Here is a 17328-nt window from a genome sequence, read left to right as displayed (position 1 = left end):
CAGCCCAGGCCATGAAGATGGAGAGGGGTCCCCTGGGTCCCAACGAAAGCTGCCCCTCACAGACTCTCAGGGCCCAGGGGACAGGGGGTGGAGCCGGCTGCACAGCCCTGCGGTGGGGCAGGAAATGAGAGTGGGGAAGGGGGAGGCCACAGCCAGTGGAGGCAAGGCGGGTGCAGGGCGTGCGGGGAGGGAGGTGCCGGCTCTCGAGCTCTGAGGCCCTGCTGGCCCCTGGGCACAGGCCCAGCTCCGGCTCCCAGGAATGGACCTCGTGGACCCCGACATCTTTAATAGGGACCCCCGGGACCACTATGACCTGCTGCAGCGGCTGGGTGGCGGCACCTATGGAGAAGTCTTCAAGGTGAGGACACTTCTTCTCCATCACCCTCTAACCAGTGGCCTTTGGGGTGAAGCCCAAGAAGGGAAGGGGATGAGAAAGGGTCCCAGCCCTTGATGTTGGCTCAGGGATGCTGAAGAGGAATTCAGGGGAATGGAGCCTGCCTGACTGTCAACTTCCCCTTTACAAGGCCCGAGACAAGGTGACCGGGGACCTGATGGCATTGAAGATGGTGAAGATGGAGCCTGGTGAGGAGAGGATTCAGGAGCTCCTTCCCCACACCCCTACTTCCACCTCCTGGGGCACTGGGATCATCCCCATGCTTCTTCCCTGCAGTAGACTTTTCTCTCCCACCCCTCCTCTCAGATGACGATGTTTCCACACTTCAAAAGGAAATCCTCATCTTGAAAACTTGCCGGCACGCCAACATCGTGGCCTACCATGGGAGTTATCTCTGGTAATGAGTCTCAGACCTGCCCTGGACCCAGCCCAGCCCAGGGCCCCCATTTATGACCAGGGTGCCCCCCAACCTGACCTCCAATCATGGACCCCCATTTTAACTGAGTCACCCCTAACTTGATCCCCAGTCCAAAGTTCCACTTTTCTGACCAGAACATCCTCTAATGTAACCTCCAATTCAGAACTCCCATTTGGGACCAGGGGTCCCAAAATTGATCTCTGCATAGTAACCAAATCTGAAACTAAGTCCTCTAAAACCAATCTTTCATTATCGTGCCCTTTGGTTCCCCCAGTTTCACTCTCTGCTCTTTTAATATGATCCCCTAATTTCCCTGACCCCCAAATTAATGTCCCAGATGCCTCAATAATGACTCTGTCCTGCAGACCTGGCACCCTGGGCCTCTGTCTCCCCTCTGAACTTCCTCAATCTGAGAGATCTCTGCCCTGTCTCCTAGATTAGCATGGGACAGCAGACGGTGCCCTGGGTTAGGAGCCCAAAGATATGGGTTTGAGGCCAGTGGATCCTAAACGTACATTTCCTCTTTGAGCCTCAGCTTCCCTACCTATAAAGTGGACATGGGATGATTTTACTCTGTGGGCAATGGGAATTAGAGAGATAACAGCTGTTACAGAGAGAACAAGAGAGTGAACTGGGGGCTGTGCAATAAAAAATAACTTCACTGCTATTGTTGTTGTCGTTGTTACTACTGTTAAACTGTTGTAGGCTGCAAAAACTCTGGATCTGCATGGAATTCTGTGGGGCTGGTTCTCTGCAGGACATCTACCAAGGTGAGTGGAAAGGCAAGCGGATCCAGGAGGCCCCCACCCCTCCAATCCACCTCTCCTGTCTCTCTGTGTCTGTGTCTCCTGGAACTGTATTTCTGTCCATATTTCACACAATGAGCCCCTCCTTTGGCCCTGGGCTTGGCCTGGATGATGCTGGGGGTACTGTGGTTCCCAAGTGGGCCCTGCGCCCTTCCCACCAGGACCCGACAGCCCCAGTCTTTCTTCATGCAGCGATCTCTCTACTAGCCCCTCCCCACCTTCCTCTGTGTCTGCATTTTCTCACCAAGGTCTATTTATGTTTGAGTATTTCTGCATTTCTGGCTCATAGTAGGTGCCCCCATTTTCACTGAAGAGTGAATGAATTTCTGATCCTTTCTCTCAGACTGCTTTTCACTCTGAGAATTTGAGGGTGGGGTGGAGTAGCCTGTGATCGCCTTTCAATTCTTTATGCCCACCTCTGGCTTTCACCATCTCCCTGTCTCCCTCCAGCCCAACACCTCAAATGTTAGAAAAGGAAGGAGTTTGTTGAGAAGTTCTCAGTGGGGCCCTGACTGGTGTGGCTCAGTGGGTTGGCTGTTGTCCCGCAAACTGAAAGGTCACCGGTCACTGGTCAGGGTACATGTCTGGGTTGTGGGCAAGACTCCCGGTTGGGGAAGCGCAAGAGGCAACCAATCAATGTTTCTCTCCCTCTCTGTCTCCCTCCCTTCCCCTATCTCTAAAAATAAATAAACTGTTGAAAATCTTAAAAAAAAAAAAAAGTCCTTCGCGGGGAAACTGAGGCCCACAGAGAGGAAGTGACTCACACAGCTGGACTGTCAGACCTCATCTGTCTACCTCTCTGTCGTTTCTACTCCACCCCCTGTGTCTCTTCTCTCTCTTGTTCCTTGTGCCTGTCTTCCCACTTTTGGGTCTCTGACCATCTTTCTTTCTCTGTCCCAGTTTGGATCTGTTCCTGCTTCCCCATCTGTCTCTGTCTCTGCCTTCCTCATTTTGCAAAGTCCCATACCCCCTGCCCGGAGCCCTCCCATGGCTTCCATTTCCCTCTGAAAAGCTCAAGCTCCTCACGGTGGCCCATGAGTCTGACTGCCACTGTGCCCCAAGCTGAACACCCTCGCCTCCGGTCTCCCCTCCGCTCCACCCACTTGCCTGCTTTGCAGACCCACCAGGTACCTCTCCTGGCCTCTGCGCTGGCTCTGGTTCCCGCTCCAAGCAGGACTGCTCACATCGTCACCCTGTCACCCTCACAGAGCAGCCTCTGCTGACCAGCCTCTGTAAAATGTCATAGCCTTCCCACATGTTTCCTGTTGTCCTTTCTTGCTTTTTCTTATTTATCAGCACTTTGTGTACTGTATGTTTTACTTATTTGTCTGGTGTACTGTTGGATGTTCTCTCCATGAGGGTAGGGATCTGTCTCTTTCATTCATAGCTGTGTCCCAAGTGCCTACTAGAGTGCCTGGTACACAGTGGACACACATTAAATGTCTGTTGAATGAATCTGTGTCCCTCTGGCTTCTAGTTCCCTCTCTCTATCACTGACCACCCCTCCGCCTCCCCTCCCACTTGTCCATCCTCTACCCCCCTCCCCACATGGCACCCTCTCAGCCAGTTTGGGCCGGGACCAGGGGCTCCCTGGGTCAGGTTTCCTGGTTCCCAGCCAACACTGTGCTGGGGTGATCCTTGTAGTGACAGGTCCCCTATCAGAGCTGCAGATCAGCTATGTGTGCCGAGAAGTGCTCCAGGTAAGGAAAGGCCTGGTGGGCCTGGGTGGGGGCAGGGCCCTACTCCAGCCCCCAGGCCCTCACAGCCCCATGTTCACCCCTCTCTGCAGGGACTGGCCTATCTGCACTCACAGAAGAAGATACACCGGGACATCAAGGTGGTCTAGGGGCAGAAAGGTGGCCTTGGTGGGTGGGAGGCCCAGGAGATGGGAGTGGTATTTCGAAGGCTTGGGGTAGTATTGTGCTGTGGGGTAGCGGTCAGGGGACCAAGGGGTGGAGGCAGTATTGGGCTAGGGTGGTAGTCTCTGATAGCCTCCAATCCCTCCTCCTTCCCCCAGGGAGCCAACATCCTCATCAATGACTCTGGGGAGGTCAGACTGGGTGAGTGTGGCTTGGGGCTAGAGAGGCAGACTGGCCGAGGGCTGGAGGTGATAGAGGACCGTAGGTCACTGTGTCTTTCCCTCTGCCTCCAGCCGACTTTGGAATCTCGGCCCAGATCGGGGCAACACTGGCTCGACGCCTCTCTTTCATTGGGACACCCTACTGGTGAGGGATGTCTGGCAGGCGGCTGGGGGTAGGATGGGGGCAGTGACTTTTTCCATCCAGCCTTTGGGACTGTTCTTCTGTTTCCTCTCCCAGCCTCTGATGCGCTCTGTTGAACATTCTACCTTCCCTTCACCTCCCTCCTGAGTTTTCTCTTTATCTAGGTCTCCTGGGCCCCTCTCCACCTCTTTGTCTCAGTGTTTGTGTTGCTTTTTATCCTGATCTGTCTTTCCCTATATGTTGATTTCTGCCTTTTTTCTGTCCCAGTGTGTGACTCTGTCTGTTTCTCTCTTCCTATCTTTCTTTCTCTCTCTTTCTCTGTCTTCCTAGCATCTCCATCTTTCATCTTTATTCCTTTTGTCTCTTTCTCTCCATCTTTATGATTCTCTCTGCATCTGGCTCTCTCTACGCCCCATTCTACTCTCTCTCTTTGTCTCTCTCCTCCCCCCACTGCCCACACCAAGGAGTCTCCCTTCCCCCTTCTTATGTCACTCCTGGCTCTCTGAGGGTCTCTGCCTGCAGGATGGCTCCAGAGGTGGCAGCCGTGGCCCTGAAGGGGGGATATAACGAGCTGTGTGACATCTGGTCCCTGGGCATCACAGCCATCGAACTAGCTGAGCTACAGCCACCGCTCTTTGATGTGCACCCTCTCAGGTAGGCAGGTGTGGCTGGTCCCTCTGGGCCCAGAGACCCCACCCAGTCCTGACCCTAAACACCCCCACCAATCCCACATCAAGATCCCCCTGTGGGAGACCCCCTTTCCTTTGAGCCCAATCTGAGACCCCTTAGGATCCCCTCAATCCAGAATGTCCTTTCTTCAGCCCTCCACACCAGGAACCCCCATCTCAGGAATCCCCATCTTGGGCCTCCCTCTGTGACTCACATCGCTTATAATGGGATACGTGGTGTTGCTTGGGAGGGGTGTCCCAGGGCATGGTAAAGCCTAAGCATCTTTCTCATTCTGTTCTTCACTTGCTCCCTGCCGACTTCATTGTTACTGGGGTCCCCGCTTGTCCCCACTGGGAGTCTGAACTCCATGTTCTCTCCTCTTCTAGAGTTCTCTTCCTCATGACCAAGAGTGGCTACCAGTCGCCCCGGCTAAAGGACAAAGGCAAATGGTAGGGACAGTGAGACAAGGGAGGGCAGAGCCAGGCTGATGGTCTGATGGGAGGCGTCTGGGTGCCTCACCGCAGAACGTGGCTTCTTCCTCCCAAGGTCGGCTGCCTTCCACAACTTTGTCAAAGTCACCCTCACCAAGAACGCCAAGAAACGACCTGGTGCCACCAAGATGCTCAGTGTAAACCTTCCCTGCCTGAAACCCTCCCAGACTCTCGCCCCAGAATTGCCCAGGGCCACATGGCTCCCCAGAACATTGATGGTTTAGTTCCACAGAACCCCATGGCTCTAGTCCCTAGTCCCTCAAATTCCCCAGGACCCCCCAAAGACCCTCCAACTTGTACCCCAGACCCTTTTCCAGGATATCTTGACTTGTTAAAACTCACAAATTCCCAGGGGTCTCAAGACCCATCCCTGGGTGTACTATGGAACAGAATTCTCTAACCCTACTGGGATCCCTAAATTCTTTTAATTCTGTCAAACTCCTCAGAATTCCCTGGGCTTCTGCTGGTTCCCCAGAGTTTCCTGCCTTCTCCCACTGTTCCCCTAGACAGGTCCTCAAGCCCCTTCCCCAATGTCTCCCTCCACACCAGCCCTCAGCCTGCTGATACCCTCCTCCCCTCCCCTAGCATCAGCTGGTATCGCAGCCTGGGCTAAATAGAGGCCTGATCCTAGATCTTCTTGACAAACTGAGGAACCCAGGAAAGGGGGCCCCTGTTGGTGAGACTGAAGATGAGGAGCCTGAGGTGAGGGGTTCTGGCTGACAGAAGCCCAGGAACCTCCCAGCTTTTGCTCAGGCTGTGCCCCCTACCTGGAACACCTTCCTGTGGCCTCTCTTGGGAGGAAAAAGGGAGGGCGGATGGGAGGCTTGGCACAGCGCTGGGGGCATGGAGGTTATGGGAAAGTCAAGGGCTCCAGGCTGAGCCCACAGGGCTGTGGGCTGCTGGCGGGCAGTGGCCTGATGCAGCTTCCACCCTGCCCAGCCACCCCCTGCCATCCCTCGGCGGATCAGATCCACACACCGATCCAGCTCGCTGGGGATTCCAGACGCAGATTGCTGTCGTGAGTAGAGTCCTCAAATTTGGGGACACTTGACCCTATAATAGATCCAAGAGACCCTCTTCACTCCCACATCACTCATCGCTTCCAAACAGACCCTCAGAGACCCCCCCCACCATCTGACCCACAAGTGACCCCAGAGAACCCTGTTACTACCTGACCTCTCAAGGTGACTCCAGAGGCCCTGTTCTTCTGACCTGCAGACAGACCCCATCAGGCTTCCCATCACCACTCTGACCCCCAGAGAGACCTCAGAAATGTGGCAGACCCTATTCCCAAGTGGAACCTGAAACAGAACACTGTCATTACTTTGAGCCCCCATGTCCTTGATCCCAAGCCCTGACTCCCGAATAAGACCCCTGTAAACCAAGATCCCTCCCTTTAGGGGACAGCTTCAATCCTAAGATGCCGACCCTGACCCCTCCCCCCAATTTTACTGTATTTCTAAGTCCATCTCTCTAGCTCACTGTGTGTTACCTTGCCCCCCCCCACCCCGCCCCCAACTTCCAGGGCGGCACATGGAATTCAGGAAGCTCAGAGGAATGGAGTCCAGACCTACAACTGGCACTGTGAGATGCCCCTCCCCCACCCCACTGGCTCCAGACACCCTCCCCACCCCCTAGGCCACCGCTGACCCTTTGGTATCCCACAGGCTCGCTTACAGCCCCCCGAAGACTTCAGGAGCAGCAGTCCTAGGTCAGGGGCCCTCAGGCTGGGAGGGGAGAGGGTTAGGATCTGTGTGGAAACTGCCCAAGGCTCACTCCGGTCACTCCTCAGGAGCCACCTGTCAGAGTCCGATGACGACTACGATGACGTGGACATGTAAGAGAGGCTGGACCCTCCGCTCCCCAGGCCCTTCCCCAGCCGCTGCATTTCTGTAGCCCCTGCCTTGCTTCCACATTGGCCCCAACTCAGCCCGACTCTCCTTCTACCACTCCTCCCCAACCCCTGACTGGACCCTCAGTGCGGCTCCCACCTTTCTTCACCCCAACCTGTGACCCCCTCGTAACCCCCAGCTCAGCTCACACTCTCCTCCCGCCCCAATCCCTGTTCCCTAACCCCACCCAACCTCAACCGTTTACCTTCCTTCACCTCAAATGCCTGACCGTTCATCCTACCCTAACTCCAGTCCCTACCTTTCTTCCACCTTCTTGTAGGATCTCTGACCTGACTCAGCTTCAGTCCCCACCTGCCATCATCACCCCCCCCCCCCTTCCAGAATCCCTTCTGCTCCAGCCTGAGCTCTTTTCTCATCTGTCTGGCTCAGCCCTGGATCCTCCTCCACATCCCAGCCCCCACCTCCTCCCAGATGTTGCTCCAACCCCCCAGACCTCAAGTGCAGCCCCAGGCTTCAGCCACAGGACTTGTCTTTCCTCATCTACTCATAAAACCTCAGACTAAACCTTGGCCCTTGGAAGTTTCCACCACACTAGACCTTGGGCCCCCGACCCCAGGCTCAATCCCAGCGGCCAGCCCCCAGCCTGCAGGCCAGTGTCAGCCTCAGGGCCCACACTGTGTCTGTAATGGGCTTGCACGTGGCTGGGCACCAGATAGAACCTGACCCCAGGAGCTCAGATGATCTGTGTTGCTAGGTGGCCATGAAGATTCAGACTTGATGCTTGGTCAGCACATTGTGGTCTCCAAGAGCTGCTCTTGCTATTGTCATGCTGATTAATTCATGCTTTAGTCCTCAGCTCCAGTCACCTCTAACCCTTCTGAGCTCAGACCTCCAGCCCTGACCCACCCCATCCTTGTTCCTCACACCTCCACCTGCTTATCCTGTCTTTGTGTTTCAGCCCCACCCTTGCATATGACACACCTCCTCCGCTGCCCCCCAAGGTGAGGTCCTGGTCAGAACTGGGGCTGGGAGCCAGGAGGTCACAGTCCTTAGATGCTGGGATACTGGGCATTCTAGGCAAGGAGTCTGGGACACCAGGACCCTTGAAGTCTGGGAGATGGGACCATGAGCACATTGGGGTGTGGAAGCAGCATCCCTGAACCAATATTTAGCCTGATGGACACTGGTCTGTAGGTGGTGCACCCAGCATTAACCCTTTAGTTCCTGCAGTGTGTCGATGTGGGGGTAGAGGGGAAGGCTGGAGTGGTAGGACGTTGTGGAGAGGGTCAGGGCTGTGAACAAATTTCAATTCTAGCTGAGGCAGGGGGATGGCAGATGAGGAGATGGAGAGGAGATGATCTCCTCTCTCGGAGATCATCTAATGTGTTACCCACCCCCCTTATCTGTCTCCAAAGCCCAAGTTCCGTTCTCCATCGGACGAAGGTCCCTTGGGGCCAGGGGAAGAGGAGCAGCTGAGCCCGGGGGTGCTGGTCCGGTGTGCCAGTGGTCCTCCCCCACGAACCCCTCATGTTGGGCCTCCCCCCGTCACCCAAAGCCCCCATCTAACTGCCCATTCAGGTAACGGGGCAGGCTAGGGCAGGAGGTGGGCAGGGTGGGGGGGCTTTGGAAGCTGATTTTCTCCCATCCTGTCTCAGAACCCTCACTGTGGAACCCACCCCCCCGAGAGTTTGACCAGCCTCCACTGTTGCCCCCCAAGAAGGATAAGATGAAGAGAAAGGTGAGGCCATCTGTGCTGGGGACTCACACCTCTAGGTGGGACTGGGGATGTCGGGTGAGGTGGGGGTGGGAAGAGTAATAACGATTATAGGTGACATTTGTGGAGCAGATATCCTCTGGGCCAGATACTGATCTCATGTCTTCACGTGGTGTAAACTTGTACAGATAGAAGTAGATATTATCCCCCATTTCAAGGAGGGGGGGTGGTGCGTGGGACTGAGGCAGAGATGGGTGTGGAGCCTGCCAAGGTTATAAACCTTTGAGGAGGATGAGGCAGAATGTGAACCTTGGCACTCTTCCTCCCGAGTCCTAACCACTGCACCTGCCTGTGTGCTCCTCCCTTTTGCTGGGTCTCGTGCCCTGCTCCCCACGGCCTGCCTAGGGGTGTGCCCTTCTTGTCAAGTTGTTCAACGGCTGCCCCCTCCGGATTCACAGCACAGTGGCCTGGACACACCCCTCCACCAAAGGTGGGCTCGGAGAATGTGGGGTGGGATGGGGTGGGGCCTTGAAAAAAGGTACAAAGGCAGGGACCAGCAAGGGTCTTCATAGGGTGGGGAGGGGCAAAGCTGTGGCAGGGACAGAGCCTGGAGCTAAAGCGGGGATTGGGGGCCAAAGATGGGTATCATGAAGCTGAGTTGGAGAGTAAAAACTAGGAAATTAGGGCTTGGGGGCTCTGAGTATCAGATATAGCTGAAAGGTCAGAGTTTAGGGTACAAGATGGAGAACAGTTGGGCCCCCGGTAACCTCAGCTGGAGGTTAATGGCAAAGATTAGCATTTTGGGGTCAGGAGTTTTAGGGATTAGAATGTAGCATAAAGGGGCAGAGTTTGGGGGTCGAAGATATGGAGACAAGGTCAGTGAGAGGTAAACGTTAAAGAAACAGTATAGCCTTTGGGGAGTGTGCCGCTGGACGGAAAAAGCCGCATTTGGCAGGTCTGAGTGTGAGGATCAATGCTGAGACAGGATTAGCCTCCAGGGACCAGGTCTGGGGGGGGGGAAGAGGGACAGAACTTCAAGGGCTGTCTGGAGAGGCATGTCCAATGTCTGGGTCAGCACTGCAGGGGCTGAGGACCAGGATGTGTGGGGCAGAGACAGAAGAACCACCAGAACGTGGTGAGTCAGAGGCAGGTGGGAAGGAGACCAGTTCAAGGGACTGGGTCAGGTTTTCAGTTCAGATTTGGGGACACAGGCTGGGAGTGCTGAGGTGGGGGTGTGGATTAGAGGACTGAGGGTCAGGGCTGGAGGACAAAATGCCACTGGTTGGGATCAGACAGGTGGGGGTCTGGGTGTTGCCCCTGGATGAAACAGGCCTTTCCCCCCAGACCAGCACCTGATCCTAGGGGCAGAGGAAGGCATTTTCATCTTGAACCGGAATGATCAGGAGGCCACGCTGGAGATGGTGAGGGACAGCACCCAGGGTGGGCCGAGGGCAGGGACTGGAGCTGGGGGTGCCTGGGGTCTCACAGGAGCTGTCTCCCCCTTTCTCTGCAGCTCTTTCCTAGCCGGACTACCTGGCTGTACTCCATCAACAATGTCCTCATGTCTCTCTCAGGTCTGACTGTGGGGGAGTGGAAGGGCTGGGGTCAGAAGTGAAGGGGTCAAAGGTCAGGGGGTAGGGAGGTAGGTAAGCACAACTGATAAAAGCCTAGGCTCCCCACTCACAGAGCCTGAGCTTCAAGTCCTAGTCACTCTTTCACTTGGGGCAGGAGACTTCTGCTCCCTGTCTCAGTTTCCCCATCAGTGAAATGGGGCTCACACTAGTTCCCACCTCTCAAGTCAGTTTTGAGAGAATTTTACAATAAGTTAATTTTTACCTTTCTTTGATGTTCATTAGAACTTACCCCACAGTACTAAAATAGAGTGAGCAAGTTAGATTAAAAATTTGTGTCATTGTTTTATAAACATTTTGTGTAAAAGAATTTTTAATATGTTTTATTGATTATGCTATTACAGTTGTCCCATTCTTTTCCTCCCCTTTTTTCCCCTCCGCCCTGCACCCCCTCTCCCACCAGCATTCCCCCACTTAGTTCATGTCCATGTTTCATACATATAAATTCTCTGGCATGGGGAAACTCCAAGCCAAACAGGATTCATGAAACTTTAAAAGGGTTTCTAGACAGGTTTCTTCTTAAACTTTGTAATGTGTATTCATCTGACTAGTTAAGCGTCCATAGTTTCTTATGTGGCTAGGGAAACCAAAGGGCAAGGAACATAATTTCTTTTACTCACCACTGTTCACCAGTGCCAAGCACAGTACCTGGCCTACAGTGGGTGTTTGAAACATGTTAGTGAAAAATAATAAATGAAAACTGCTTAAGGTTTGAAGGCTTGGGTATTTCAGACAAAGCAATCGGGCCGAGTGAAGCTACAGGGAAAAGTGGAAGTGTCCAGTGTCTGTAACTGCCTGCTTCCCCTTTGTGTATGCACACTGCAGGAAAGACCCCTCACCTGTATTCGCATAGCATCCTGGGCCTGCTGGAAAGGAAAGAAACCAGAGCAGGAAGCCCCATCTCTCACATTAGTCCCCACCGGCTACTGGCAAGGTACCAGCCCCTCATGGCACCACTGGCCCCTGTAATCCCCGCCTTCCTGCTTACCTTCAATTCCCGCCTACCTTCTTCTGCAGGAAGAACATGGTCTCCACCAAGATCCAGGACACCAAAGGCTGCCGGGCCTGCTGTGTGGGTGAGACGGAACCTCCTGGGGGGAAGATAGGGAGCTGGACTGGGCAGGGCTTGGGCTGCTCCACCCAAGGGGTTTGCAGGGTTAAGGCAGGGTATCCAGAACCCGAGGAAAGATATGTTGCCATTTGGGAGCGGGAGAAGGGAGAGAAGACTGACCCTAACATGTCCTTACCCACCCCCACAGCGGAGGGCGCGAGCTCGGGGGGCCCATTCCTGTGCGGGGCATTGGAGACCTCCGTGGTCCTGCTTCAGTGGTACCAGCCCATGAACAAGTTCCTCTTGATCCGGGTAGGAGGGCCTGTAGCGGCTGGCTTTTATGGAGGGTTACATGAAACCCCACTTCCACTCGAGGCTTTGTCCCAGTCTCCCCCAAGGCTCTGCCCACCTGCTGTCAGAACTGGAGGCTCCGGGTTCTGAGAGCTTTCTAATCCTTAAACTCTGCCCCTCAACTTTGGCCTAATTATTCTTTATATCCCTATGCCCCGCCCCACCTCCGGTCTCTAAGGTCCTTGAAGATCCTTTGAGCCTCTGAGACTTTGCTGCTTTTGAGGCCCTGCTTTTCTGTCACTGGGCGGCACGCCCCCAAACGGAAGCCACCACGACTCTGAGGGCACACCTGTCCATTTCTAAAGAGGCACCACCTAACCCCCCCGAGGCTTCGACCCCTGAAATTTCTATATTGGCACCTCCCAAGACTGAGGCCCAGGAAATACTTGGGAAGCCCTACTCACTCTCAAGTCCCCGCCCCTCTCAGGCCCCGCCCCAAGCCTCCTCTGAGCCCGCTGCTCCCCCTGAGCCCCGCAGCAGGTGCTGTTCCCGCTACCCACGCCTCTGCCAGTGTTCGCGCTGCTGACAGGGCCAGGCTCCGAGCTGCCCGCTGTGTGTATCGGCGTGAGCCCCGGGCGGCTGGCGAAGTCGGTGCTCTTCCACACGGTGCGCTTCGGCGCGCTGTCCTGCTGGCTGGGCGAGATGAGCACTAGTGAGTAGCATCGAGTCTCGCTTGGGCGGGGCTGACGGAAGGGGTGGGTCTGGGTGGCTGGGCGGGGCTTAGCCCGGAGCGTCATTTACGCAGGCTGTTGAACCTGGTGTGGAGTCTGGGTGGGGAGAAAGGCGGGTATAATCAGTGGGGTTTAGCCTACTAACTCAGGGATGGAGAAGGTGCCAAGGAGAAAGACGGAATGCGGCGGAATTGGTCCTTGAACCCCTGTTCTCAAACAGAGCACAAGGGACCAGTACAGGTGACCCAAGTAGAGGAAGACAAGGTGATGGTGTTGATGGACGGTAAGGACGCTCCTCCCTCTTTCCCTCACTGTCCCCAGCTCTCCGAACCCCAGACCCTGTGCCTCTCTGAAACGCTGAGCCCCTCCAGGCCTCGCCCCCGTCCTGCTTTGTTTCTCACACTGAATTTATTGTCCAGTTCCTCCGTAACTAACCTTCTAAGCCCCTCTCTTAAAGGCCTCTCTTTACCCACGTCTAGGGTCTCTGAAGCTGGTGACTCCAGAGGGGGCCCCAGTCCGGGGGCTTCGGACCCCGGAGATCCCCATGACCGAAGCCGTGGAGGCTGTGGGTATGTGCAGGGGTGGGAGAGCCTGGGGTCCAGAGGGGAGACTCAAGTGATACCCAAGGGTAACAGGCACTGCTTTCCTCCCAGCAATGGTCGGGGGACGGCTCCAGGCCTTCTGGAAGCATGGAGTGCAGGTGTGGGCCCTAGGCTCTGACAAGGTAAGCGCCCCTATCAGGAGACCCACAGCCTGCCCCTCCCACTCAGTCATCTCACTCATGGGATAGACCGGGAGAACTGAGTCAGGGTGTGAAGTCCTAGAAGGAGGAGCTTCCTCCAGTCTCCGTTCAGACAGGTCCCCTTCTCTACTCCAGGGTGTCTTGGGTCTAGAGCTCATCCCAGGCCTTATGTGTGATCTTATGCAAGAGACTTTGCTTCTCTCTGAGCCTCCGTCTCCCAACTATAAAACAGGGGTTAGTATAGAGATATGTGGGTGGTTAAGAACATGGACCAGACTGCCTGGGTTGGAACAGGCAAATGACTTAACCTTCCTGTGCCTTACTTTCTTCATCTGGAAGATGGGACGAAAATGGTGCTTAGCTCATAGAATACTACGTGTCAGCCCCTGCCCTTACATGTTTGTATTTTATGTAATCTTCATGCTCACCTATTGGTAGGTATTGTGATTTCATAGGTTAGTGATCTGAGGCACAGAGAGATTAAGTAACTTGCTTAAGGTCACACAACTGGTGAGTGGTATTAGCAAGAATGATTATTTGTGGATCTGAGGCTGGAAGTTCAGAGAACTCGCGCCTGTTCTCTTTAAGGGAGAGGGAGTATTCTAGATACTGATGCACACATCTTCTCCCCCAGCTGCTTCAGGAGCTGAGAGACCCCACCCTCACCTTCCGTCTGCTTGGCTCCCCCAGGTATGGACTTGGGGAAGGGGACAGAGAATCTGGGAGGGGAGCTTCTGATGCGGAGAGGGCATCCTGAGGTGTCTCTGGTCACCTGAATTTTTGGCCTGGACATCCTGCCACCTATTCTCCCTGTTTCCATCTCTACCCTCTGTAGTCCATTTTGCATACACCCCTTCACCGAGACTCCGTAGATGTTGTTAACTTTTTAAAACCACATTTGCTTTAGCTTCTATATATATATTTTTTTCTATGTGAGCATGAATTGCAGACATGATGCCCATTTACCCTTGTATTCGTCAGTGTATGTTTACTAAATCGAGCAAGGACGTGCTTTTACAATCCACAATGCAGCTATCAAAATCAAGAAAATAATATGGAGACATTACTGCCTTCTAAGCCACATACCATTCTAGTCTCAGTAGTTGTCCCAATGATAATTTTTATAACCAAAAAGTAACTTTTTTTTTTTTCCTGGCCCAGGATGACGGGTTGCACTAGGAGTCACGTTTCTTTACTCTTTAGCCTGGGACGTTTCTTCAGACTTTGTTTTTCATGACCTTGTCACTTTTTAAAAAAGATTTTATTTACTCATTTTTAGAGAGAAGAAAGGGGGGGAGAAAGAGAGGGAGAGAAACATCAATGTGCGAGAGATACATTGATCAGTTTCCTCTTGCACATCCCCAATGGGGGACCTGGCCTGCAGCCCAGGCAAGTGCCCTGACTGGGAATCGAACTGGCGGCCTTTCAGTTCGCAGGCCAGCATTCAATCCACTCAGCCACACCAGCCAGGGCGACCTTGACACTTTTGAAATATACAGGAAAATTGTTTTACAGAATATCCCTCAAATGGGTTTGAGGTTTCCAGGTTCAGCTTTTTGGGCAGGAACATCACTGAAGTGATGGCGTGTCCTTCTCACTGTGTCGTATCAGGAGGCACATGTCAGTTTGTCTGATTCCTAGTGATGTTCGCTTTGATCATTTGGTGAAGGTGCACAGTTTGCCATATTTGTCCTGTATAAAGCTACTCTTTTTCTTTTCTTTTTTTTTTTAATTTTAATTTTTTATTGTTATTCAATTACAGTGGTGTGCCTTTCCTCCTCATCCCTCCACCCCACCCCAGCCAAACCCCCCTCCCTCCCCCACCTCCACCCTCCCCCTTGTTTTTGTCCATGTGTCCTTTATAGTAGTTCCTGTAATCCCCTCTCCCACTGTCCCCTCCCCACTCCCCCCTGTCCATTGTTAGATGGTTCTTAACTTCAATGTCTCTGGTTATATTTTGTTTCCTTTTTCTTTTTTTTTTCTATTTATTATGTTCCACTTAAAGGTGAGATCATATGGTATTTGTCCCTCACCGTCTGGTTTATTTCACTTAACATAATGCTCTCCAGTTCCATCCATGCTGTTGCAAGGCTATTCTTTTTCCCTTTCTATTAATAAGTACAGTAGTCCCCCCCTTATTTGCAGGGATATATTTCAAGACTCTCAGTCCTGAAAGCTCAGTACTGAACCCTATGTATATTAATGTTTCTTCTCCTGTACACATACACCTATGATAAAGTTTAATTTACAAATTAAGCATAGTAAGACATCAACAATAGCATAATAAAATGGAACAATTATAATGATACAGTCAAACCTCAGTTCTCAAACATCTCCCATCTCGAACAGTTCAGTTCTTGACCATGTTGTTCATGAAAAAAAGGCCTTGGTTGTCTAACAAAACTTCGGGTCTCGATTTTTCTGCCCCACTACCCTTTCATGGTGTTCCCTGTATGATCCATCACCCATGCGCCTCTCAGGCGACAAAGGAGATTTGGTTTTCAAACAAATCGCTTTTCGAACAGCTTTGCGGAATGAATCAAGTTTGAGAGCTGAGGTTCCACTGTATACGATAATAAAAGTTATGTGGATGTGGTCTCTCTCTCAAAGAATCTTGTTGTACTGCACTCACCCTTTTTCTCGTGACGACGTGGGGTGATGCAATGCCCGTGGGACGGATGAAGTGAGATCAGTGATGTAAGCGCTGGGACCTAGCGTTGGGCTTGGACGTAGCACTGAGATACCATGGCAGTCCAACTGATAACCGAGGTGGCTACTAAGTGACTAATGGGAGGGCAGTGTGTCCAGCGTGGATACGCTGGACAGTTCACATCCTGGGTGGGACAGAGTGGGATAGCACAAGATTTAATCAAGCTTAGAATGACATGCAATTTAAAACTTATGAATTGTGTATTTCTGGAGTTTTCCATTTAATATTTTTGGACTGCAGTTGACCTCAGGTAATTGAAACCTTGGGAAGCAAAACCATGGATAGGTAGGGAAGAGACTACTGCATTTTTTTTTAAAGATTTTATTTATTTATTTTTAGAGAGGGGAAGGGAAGGAGAAAGAGAGGGAGAGAAACATCAATGTTTGGTTGCCTCTTGCTACTGGGGACTTATCCCGCAACCCAGGCATGTGCCCTGACTGGGAATTGAACCTTTGACCCTTTGGTTCGCAGTTCCACGCTCAATCCACTGAGCTACACCAGCCAGGCCAAGACTACTGTAGCTTTTGGAGAGAATTGTTGAGATTGTAAATATACTCTTTCTATTAGACTTTCATCTACTAGAGTTTTGCCTGAATCTATTATTAGGATGGTTATAAATGGTGATTTTTCCATTTCTATCATTTCTTCTACATTTATTAGTTGTCATTCTACTGTAGGGAAAAGTTCTCCCTTCTCCACCATTTATGTGTGTATGTGTGTGTGTGTATTTCAGCATAGTCTCGTGGATTTCCATTTTATTCTATGTTTTACATATAATCTATTACTATCATTACTTGAGGCACAAATACTCCCAGATTTAGCCAGTGAGAGCCCCTTCAAGGATCTTCTGTGACCTTTTGACATGCCAGAGGGGTCTTTTAAATTCTAAATCTGAATCGGTCGCTCTCCATGTTTGAAACCCTCCTGTGGCTTCAAGATAAATACCCAATTCTGGCCACAGCCGACACCACCATGACTTCTGCAGCCGAGCCTCAGGCTTTCCACCCCTCAAAGCCTTTGCACAGGCTGTTCTCTCTGCCCAGAACACTCTTCCCTGTCCTTTCACCACGTTCCCTCCTGAGCCTTGTTTAGGCTCCACTATCCATTCTTGGAGGCACCTTGGCTGACCCCTTGGGTGAGGGGTCCCTGCTGTGTGAACCATTGCTTCTTTGCACTCATGTAATTCACTGATTTGTGTTGGTCTGCCGCTCCAAAGTGAGCTCCCCAAGTGCAGGGACCATGTCTGCTCCTTCACTGCGGCAGCCCAGCATTACCCTGTCACAGGCTCCATTAATTCCTTTATGAATGAATGAACAAATGAACAAATGAATGAACTGACTTTTCTCTTCCTTCCCCAGGCCTGTGGTGGTGGAGACACGCCCAGCAGATGACCCTACTGCTCCCAGCAACCTCTATATCCAGGAATGAGTCCCTGGAATGAGTCCCTGGGGAGGGTGTGTTAGGAACCATTCCTTGCACATCCCTTCCCGATAGACCCACGTTAGTGATCTGACATACCCCTTTATCCCAATAAACATGACTTCAGCCTCTGCTGTCATCTTGTTTTTCTGGGGTTGGGTGAAAGCCAGAATTCCTGCAGTACCC

The 17328-nt window shown here is 52.5% G+C and overlaps 1 protein-coding gene across 3 annotated transcripts; it reads left to right on the top strand.

The window, feature by feature from the left end:
• The first annotated feature begins 145 nt into the window (after positions 1 to 145).
• Positions 146 to 17276, top strand: MAP4K1 (mitogen-activated protein kinase kinase kinase kinase 1). Of its 3 annotated transcripts, XM_024577550.4 has the most exons (31): positions 146 to 358; positions 525 to 582; positions 701 to 791; positions 1518 to 1582; positions 3263 to 3318; positions 3408 to 3455; positions 3636 to 3678; positions 3771 to 3843; positions 4363 to 4494; positions 4896 to 4958; positions 5056 to 5137; positions 5586 to 5702; positions 5940 to 6018; positions 6526 to 6584; positions 6668 to 6711; positions 6793 to 6837; positions 7812 to 7854; positions 8269 to 8431; positions 8509 to 8591; positions 8973 to 9057; positions 9912 to 9988; positions 10081 to 10141; positions 11024 to 11132; positions 11216 to 11274; positions 11458 to 11561; positions 12078 to 12252; positions 12492 to 12554; positions 12751 to 12840; positions 12925 to 12995; positions 13648 to 13703; positions 17082 to 17276. In XM_024577550.4, exons 1-31 carry the CDS (start codon positions 260 to 262, stop codon positions 17149 to 17151), a joined length of 2463 nt encoding a protein of 820 aa, XP_024433318.1. In that variant the 5' UTR covers positions 146 to 259; the 3' UTR covers positions 17152 to 17276. The 3 variants fall into 3 exon arrangements, with proteins under 3 accessions (XP_024433318.1, XP_045041528.1, XP_045041529.1); XM_045185593.3 differs by having other exon boundaries at positions 6668 to 6837; XM_045185594.3 differs by having other exon boundaries at positions 227 to 358; positions 463 to 582; positions 6668 to 6837.
• The last annotated feature ends 52 nt before the right edge of the window (positions 17277 to 17328 follow it).

The sequence above is a fragment of the Desmodus rotundus genome, chromosome 12 (genome assembly GCF_022682495.2).
Source record: "Desmodus rotundus isolate HL8 chromosome 12, HLdesRot8A.1, whole genome shotgun sequence".
NCBI lineage: Eukaryota > Metazoa > Chordata > Mammalia > Chiroptera > Phyllostomidae > Desmodus > Desmodus rotundus.
This window is presented reverse-complemented; position numbering and strand designations above follow the sequence as displayed.